We start from the raw sequence: 8,135 nt of genomic DNA, 5'->3' as shown, positions 1-8,135 counted from the left end.
TTAAGTTGCTTCTCTTCAAGTGATTCTTACATTGACAACTTAGTTAGAATTGAGTCACTTGTAATGAAAGTGGAATCCTTAATGAAGTATACAGTCGAATTATGACTAAATTTGATAGTTAATGTTTTGTTGATAATGTCAAAGAGCAGATGAGAAAACAAACACCAATTACTTTACGAGATAAAATCATTGAGCAATTTTTAGGGGAAAAAAATTTACCTAAAAACACACCTCAGTTACCTGCTTTCATTAAGAGAAGACATCGTAGTAAAAAGGTCGTTATTGTTTTTGACTATGTGGATGATCCAAACCATTTAAAGCTTTTAGCAAGAGATCATGATTTGTATCATAATGGAGGTAGAATTATTGTAACTAGCAGAGATAAGCATTTGCTTAAAACTGTTTGCGATGATGATTATATATATGGGGTTGAAAAATTAATTGATGATGAAGCTCTCTCTTTAGCTTGTATGCCTTAAACAAAATCATCCCAAGAATCAATTTGACCTGTTCCTGGTGCTAGTCGTTCCTTCAGTTTATTTTCCTTCACAGAAAGTGCATGTAATGTTTCCAGTTATCTTCATTTTCTTTCTTTGTTTAATTTGCATCATTTCTACTCTGTCTCAAAATAATTTACTGAATTGTTAATCTATAGTGTTTTTGCTCTCTTTAGCAATTCTTGAAAGTAATAAAAATGGATGTATCAGAATATGGGAAAAAAAAATTAGAAGTTTTGAGTAGAATATTTAATTTGAAATTAGACCTATAAATGGGATTATAAGTTTTGGGATTGAAAATTTAATTTTTAAAGAGTTGAAGGAGTAAAGTGAATTTTTTTTTTATAAATGACTGCTTACTGCTTTTTCTTCCACAAAATAAGGGAACGTGGACCCTGTCCAGCAAATGAAAAAAAAAAAAAAGAAAATGAAAAAAGAAAAGAGGAAGAGTCTAGAATCGGGAAAGAGGTGGGAAAAGGAGGAGATTTGGCCAAGCCATGACCTAGACCTTGAACACCCAACAAATTTTTCGATGGAATTTCCCTCTTATCATTGTCCATTTTCATCTCTAATAGCATTCCCTCACCCTTAATTGTCCATAACCAATTGATTCACCGCAATCTCCACCTGAAAACACTAAAATTGAAGGAGAGAGTTGTGTGGCTGTCATATTTTCCCCTCCAATTTCTAGTGCAGCCCACTCCACTCTCATCACTATATGTACCAATGAAACCTCTCTAGCCATTAGTTCAAGTGAAAGAGAAGATAGAAGGGAAAAGTGGAGGAGTACGAAGACAGGGAGAGGCAAGAGGAAAATTTCTGCAACAACACTCCACCAAAGATTTGGTTAAATTCTCAACATAAGGAACCCATCTAAGTCAAGGGAAGTGAGGGGGAAATTCCAAAACTCAACTCAGATTGGATGATTTCCTTAACCCAATTGTGAGTTTTCTTCATATTATATATAAAAAAAATCTTTTTATGTATTGTTTAATTTGCGTTTGCTTTTTTCTATTTTGTTGATTAGATTTCAAAAGTAGGATCGTGATGTACAATTTTCAACATATTTTTTTTTTCATAGAAAAAAAAAGGTTATTGTTTGATACTGTGGTAGAGCTTTGGAAAATATCTCTGTAAATAATTGTTCAAAAAGTCTTGTTCTGCTTAATGTTGTTCAGGTTTTGCTAGCAACAAGCACTGTAGAACAAAAAGACTAAGTGATAGAAAAAAAAAATTATTGGGAGGACTAGTTTAGTGAAATTATGAAAGTATCAAAACTTCAATGCCATCGATTATGGAGTATGCCATATTTCTGCTGTGCTTTTGGCTGGTTTTGTTTGAGTTTATTTGTATTATAATTGCAATTTTTCTCATGCTTAAATACAAGACAAACATTTGCTCTTTGAGGTGTAGTGGCTATTAAACTTTCTTATTAATGTTGCAGCTGGTTGTTAATTTTAACAATGTTTATATTTTATTAAAATACCTTCTTTCCATTGGTTTTGCAAGGTCTTTTTCTGATCTATCATAAATAATGCTACTTTAGTAGACTATGGGTGTGCTCTTTTAAGTTAAATCAGTAACTTAAAGAATCTAGAAACCCTAAAATATTTGAATGGATCTACATGATCAAGATATCCCCTGAAATGATCTGTTTTCTTCGTTTCTGTGCATGACATATATTGATGAATGTGAATGAGGCTTAGGCTAATACAAAGTTATTCAAATGCATACATAAAGTTATAAAGAATTGAACTAGCCTATTGCAGCTCATTTCTATGACCTAAATATCTTGAATTTTGAGCAAGAATAAGACATTTCAAACCAGGTTATACTCTATAGAAGCACATGTCAGTCTTTCTTTTAATCCATTTGGGCAAAGTTTAAAGTAATCCAGGTCTAGTTTTCATGATTGACCTTGGTGATAATAATTAATCAGTAGTTATACAATGAAACTACAGTAAATGTTCTATATGAGCTCATGTAATGAAATATGAATTCTTGTCTTTGTAATTTGTTATTCCTACATGTATCTTTCCTGGCCCTGCTATGGTGGTAATGGACTTGATTAATTCTAGTAAATTGCTTCTCTTGCGTTCACATTCTCATAAGTGAGATATATATCTTCTAAAAAAAGAGAGAAAGAGAGAAAAGATAGATGAAGAAGCTAAGAAACTAAATTTATATTTTTCTTTTCTTTTCAGATTTTAGCCATAGGACAATGAGTGGACCATCTCAAGTGACAAGCTACACACACAAGGCCTTTTGTACCCAATGGAAAAATATGCATATTTAATTTACTTTTGATATGAGTAATAATCAAGCGCATCATATAGAAAATCTTTGAAATATGCTAATAGGAGTATGCTATTTTCGTTCTACACTTCCTTTTATTTATTTATATATATTTTTTATATAGTGTTCTAGATTTAATGTTGTATTTCTCACTGGAGACATTTATTTTTCTTGTCTTAAATGATGGACTATAATATGTGAACTATTGGACTTAAGCCTTAAAGCTTGTGATTATGGTGCTTGCTTAAGATTGTATGTAAAAGAAATTTTGTTAGGGGGAAATGAAACAATCCTAGTTTAAGTGAGATATCAAAATTTTAGTAGAACTTTAAAGACTTTTAGATGTTATACGGATGTTATATGGATAATTCAATCAAGTGAAGTTATAACACTAAGTTTGTCATATGTACTAAGAGCTACGTGGGCCTGATCATCCTTCTTAGGAGGTACATAAGTAGCCTTTGGGTGCGGTCAAAGATAGGTAAATTTTTCTGCAGTTGGAAACACAATTGAGTTTTGAGTTATTGTTCTTTGGTAATATTATATTATTATTTAAATGATGCGACTTACTGGTATGCTCGTTTATTTATTTTCATGTCTTTTATATGCTTAACGTTTGAGTTGATTGTTTGATTTATTAGAATGACTTTATCTATGTTATATTTACTTGGAAATTTTCAGAGGTTACATAAATTATGTACATATGAGGAAATTCTAGCTAAAAGAACCAATACTCTATACTAGCATACCTTATTACTTTGTCCTAGTATCTTAATATATAAATTGATTTTGTTGATGCCATTTTATTTATTTATTAATTTGTCATTTGAGAAAGAATTTTGTTTATTGAAAGTACTTGTAGTTAGTCAATTGTTTTGAGGAAACTCTGATGGTTTGGTTTCAGGTTACATATGTTCTAAATTTGAAGGACTGTTGTGTCACATTACCATCTTCAAACCCAGTTGCAAGACCCTTCTTTTATCACTTATCATGGCTTCTACTTCTTCAACCCGTCCTAGCTATGATGTTTTTATTAGCTATAGAGGCAAAGATATTTGAGATGGTTTTGTCTCTCATCTCTTTAATGCTTTCCAGCAAAAAAAAATCAATACCTTCTTGGATGAAAACCTTTGTAAAGGAGAAGAGATCTCACCAGCTCTCTTGGCAGCAATTGAAGAATCATCTGTCTCAGTGGTGATTTTCTCTGATAATTATGCCGATTCCTCATGGTGCTTGAATGAGCTTGTGAAGATACTTGAATGCAGAAAAACATTAGGACAAATAGTCTTACCAGTTTTTTACCATGTAGATCCGACCGATGTTCAAGAGCTGACTGGGAATTTTGGGAAGGCATTTACTATTGCTAAGCATGGAGAAGAACTCAAAGGTTGTTTAGACAGGGTGGAACAATGGTGCCATGCTTTGATGGAAATAAGCATTATAACAGAATGGGATTCACGGAATTTCAAGTAATTCACTTAGTATTTTTTAATATTCTTATTTTTGTTATATATATATATATATATATATATATATATATATATATATATTGCTATCAATTTTTAAAAAAGCATATTAATTGTCTATTACTCAAAAGTGAGTCTACCATTAACGTACTAGCATTTGTTCTTCTTATGTATCAGGTCTGAATCCAAACTAGTTGAGGAAATAGTCAATGATGTTTGTGAGAAATTAAGTTACTTCTCTTCAAGTGATTTTTACATTGACAACTTAGTTGGAATTGAGTCACCTGTAATGAAAGTGGAATCCTTATTAAGTATTGAATCAACAAATAATAAAAGAGTCATAGGAATTTGGGGTATGGGAGGTATTGGTAAGACAACTATTGCCAATGAAGTATATAGTCGAATTATGACTAAATTTGATAGTTACTGTTTTGTTGATAATGTCAAAGAGCAGATGAGAAAATGAATAGCAATTGCTTTACGAGATAAAATCATTGAGCAATTGTTAGGAGAAAAAAATTTATGTATAAACACACCTCAGTTACCTGCTTTCATTAAGAGAAGACTTCGTAGTAAAAAGGTTGTCATTGCTTTTGATGATGTGGATGATCCAAACCTTTTAAATCTTTTAGCAGGAGATTGTGATTTGTATCATAATGGAAGTAGAATCATTGTAACTAGCAGAGATAGGCATCTGCTTAAAAGTGTTTGTGATGAGGATTATATATACGAGGTTGAAAAATTAATTGATGATGAAGCTCTTTGTCTCTTTAGCTTGTATGCCTTCAAACAAAATCATCCCAAGAATCAATTTGTTAATTTATCGAAGAGGTTGATAACATTTGCTCAAGGCAATCCATTGGCTCTTAGAATTTTAGGCTCTAATTTATGTGACAAGGAGATTGAAGAATGGGAAAGTGAATTGAAAAAATTGAAAGAAATTCCTGATGTGAACATTCAAGCAGTTTTGAAAACAAGTTATGACGGACTAGAGCATGATGAAAAGTGCACATTTCTTGATATTGCATGTTTTTTTAAAGGGGAGCCTCTAGATCATGTTGAGAGAATATTAGAAGGTTGTGGTTTCTTTCCAGGTATAGCAATAAGTCGTCTAATTGATAAATCCCTGATAAATGTTTCAGACGGTAAGGTAGGTATGCATGACTTGCTACAACAGATGGGTAAGGAAATTGTTTACGAGGAATCCAAACAGCCTAGAGGACGAAGTAGGTTGTGGAATTACAAGGATATTTGTCATGTATTGACAACAGAAACGGTAAGGACCAGATTAATTAATATATATGAAACTTCTTCCATTATTATGTATATTTGAGTTTTGCAAGAAATTCTGTTGCTTTCATAAGGTTTGAATGCAATGGCTATATTGTATTGAATTATCTATTTTGTTATTTACTAGGGAACTGAAAATGTTGAAGGCATATTACTTGACATGCCTGCTAATGAATATTTGAAGCTAAGGTCCACAGCCTTCAAGAAGATGTACAATCTTAGATTCGTCAAATTATCAAATGATCCTTTTTCCAAGGAAGGACAAGTGCTGCTTCCTAGGAACGACCTTGAAATTTTACAAGAACAACTAAGATATCTTCATTGGGGAAAATACCCTTTGAAATCCTTGCCATTAAATTTTTGCGCAAAATATCTTGTAGAACTTCATATGCCTGGCAGCAAACTCATACAACTTTGGAATCGGGATAAGGCAAGAGTTATTGTGTGACTTAATAAATTTAACTATGTTTTTTTAAGTTAATTAGCATCTGCTTATTTTATTGATTTTTTCATTACAGGCTCTAGGAAATTTGAAATTTTTATACCTCAGCGACTCTTTGGGTGACTGAGTTCCAGAGTTGTCTAGCATTCCAAAGCTTGAGTTATTATTTTTGGACGGATGTAGAAGCTTGATTGAGATTCCTAGCAGCATTGGCGAGTTGAAATGTTTAAAAGAAATTTCTCTCATTGGTTGCGAAGAACTGCATAGTATTCAACAAAGCATCTGCAATCTGAAATTTCTTACACGCCTTGATATCTCATATTGTTTGAATGTCACTGAATTGCCAGAGAACATAGGGGATTTAGAATTACTGGAGTTCCTTTGTATTATTGCAAGTGGAATAAAAACATTACCATCCTCCATCAATCAATTGAAAAATTTGAGAGACTTGGCGTGTGGTGAATGTGAAGGTTTGGCATTGCCTCCTTTGACAGGTTTGTCCCGTTTATGGAGGATTGATTTACGTGACACTGGTATGTTAGAAATTCCCCAGAGTATTTGGGATTTAGTGTCATTGTTACATTTACATTTAGGTGGAAATAATTTTGAGAGCATACCTGCAAGCATTAAACAACTACCTAAGTTGAAATGTCTTGGATTAAATGATTGCAAGAGACTTAAATATTTACCAGAGCTTCCATGCTTAGAAGACAAAGATGAAGACGTCTTATATGAATACGAAAATGAAGAAACATATCTTGAAAGATCTTGACTTTCATAATTGCATCAATTTGGATAAGGATGTATGTGAGAAAGTAACGGAGGATGTATTTGAAAAGCATCTGTTGCAACACAAGGTATGCTTCCTTCCTCATGTATTACAAGGATCATCACTATAAATGTGGATTTTTTTTTCTTTTTATATAAAATAATTTCCAATAACTCCGCCTAAGTAGTTTGCACTTAGCCGGTCCCAAGCCCGGATAAAGGAGGAGGGTTGCGGTAGGTGACAACTAGCGTAAAAATTTCGTCACACCTTATGATATGGATTCAAATGATATAAACGTTGGGGCGTCCTCTACTAACGACGCGCTACATCGGAGCCCGGGTGTAGTGAGAAATATGCAAGGGTGTAGAGCGTTCACCGAAAGCTACACACCATGCCGACGCCCAGGTGGTGTGTTAAATGAGCAAGGGTTCCCACATCATGGACGGGTGTGGGTAAATAAGTTAGTCCATAGGACAGATAGTAGAACAGATAGTGGAACAGAACACAAGATAGACATAGAAAACAATAGAAGATATCATAGAAAGAGACCAATTAGGAGGGAGCAGGTTAGGAGGAGGATCAGGGTTGGTACTTGGAATGTTGGATCACTTACAGGAAAATTAATGGAGCTTGTGGATACCTTGGAAAGGAGAAGGGTGAATATTGCTTGCATTCAGGAGACTAAATGGGTAGGAGAGAAAAGTAAGTAAGTGGGTAATTCATGGTACAAACTGTGGTTTACCGGAAAGGAGAGAAATAAGAACGGAGTGGGCATAATCATAGACAAGACATTGAAAAACGCAGTAATAGCTGTGAAAAGAGTAGGAGATAGAATTATACTAGTAAAACTAGTACTAGAAGGAGAAACAATAAATATAGTTAGTGCTTATGCCCCACAAATAGGACTAGACAGTAAGAGTAAACAAAGGTTTTGGGAAGATATGGATGATTTAATGCAAAGCATACCAAATGAAGAGAATGTTTTCATTGGTGGAGATTTGAATGGACATGTAGGAAGTGATAGACAAGGTTATGAGAATGTTCATGGAGGTTTTGGTTTTGGAAGTCAAAATGAGGAGGGAAAAAGCATCATGGATTTTGCTATGGCATACGACCTAATATTAGCAAATACCTACTTTATAAAAAGAGAGTCACATTTAGTGACTTTCAAAAATGGGCAACATAGAAGCCAAATCGACTTCCTCTTAACCAGGAAGACAAATAGAGCTCTATGCAAGGATTGCAAGGTCATTCCAGGAGAGGCTTTAACAAGTCAACATTGGTTGGTGGTCTTGGATGTCAAGTTTAGGAACAAGTCAAGTAAGGTCAGAAGAAATAGTGTAGCTCGAACAAAGTGGTGGGAGTTCAGAGGAGTA

General features: G+C 33.6%; 2 protein-coding genes across 2 annotated transcripts; both read left to right on the top strand.

Moving 5' to 3' along the window:
• The first annotated feature begins 926 nt into the window (after positions 1–926).
• On the top strand, positions 927–5,031 carry LOC131172671 (disease resistance-like protein DSC2). The gene is made up of 4 exons (XM_058134153.1): positions 927–1,439; positions 3,697–4,021; positions 4,102–4,261; positions 4,436–5,031. The coding sequence occupies exons 2-4, from the start codon at positions 4,006–4,008 to the stop codon at positions 4,722–4,724; spliced, it is 465 nt and encodes a 154-aa protein (XP_057990136.1). The 5' UTR covers positions 927–1,439; positions 3,697–4,005; the 3' UTR covers positions 4,725–5,031.
• LOC131172691 (disease resistance-like protein DSC1) lies at positions 4,725–6,094 on the top strand (the record flags this gene model as incomplete). Its single annotated transcript, XM_058134201.1, has 2 exons — positions 4,725–5,534; positions 5,676–6,094. Coding segments are annotated over 2 exons (1,131 nt in total), but the record flags the coding sequence as incomplete, so codon positions are not given.
• Between the last annotated feature and the right edge of the window lie 2,041 nt (positions 6,095–8,135).

Source organism: Hevea brasiliensis, chromosome 14, assembly GCF_030052815.1.
Source record: "Hevea brasiliensis isolate MT/VB/25A 57/8 chromosome 14, ASM3005281v1, whole genome shotgun sequence".
NCBI lineage: Eukaryota > Viridiplantae > Streptophyta > Magnoliopsida > Malpighiales > Euphorbiaceae > Hevea > Hevea brasiliensis.
The sequence above is the reverse complement of the archived record's forward strand: the minus strand, read 5'-3'. Positions and strand labels throughout refer to the sequence as shown.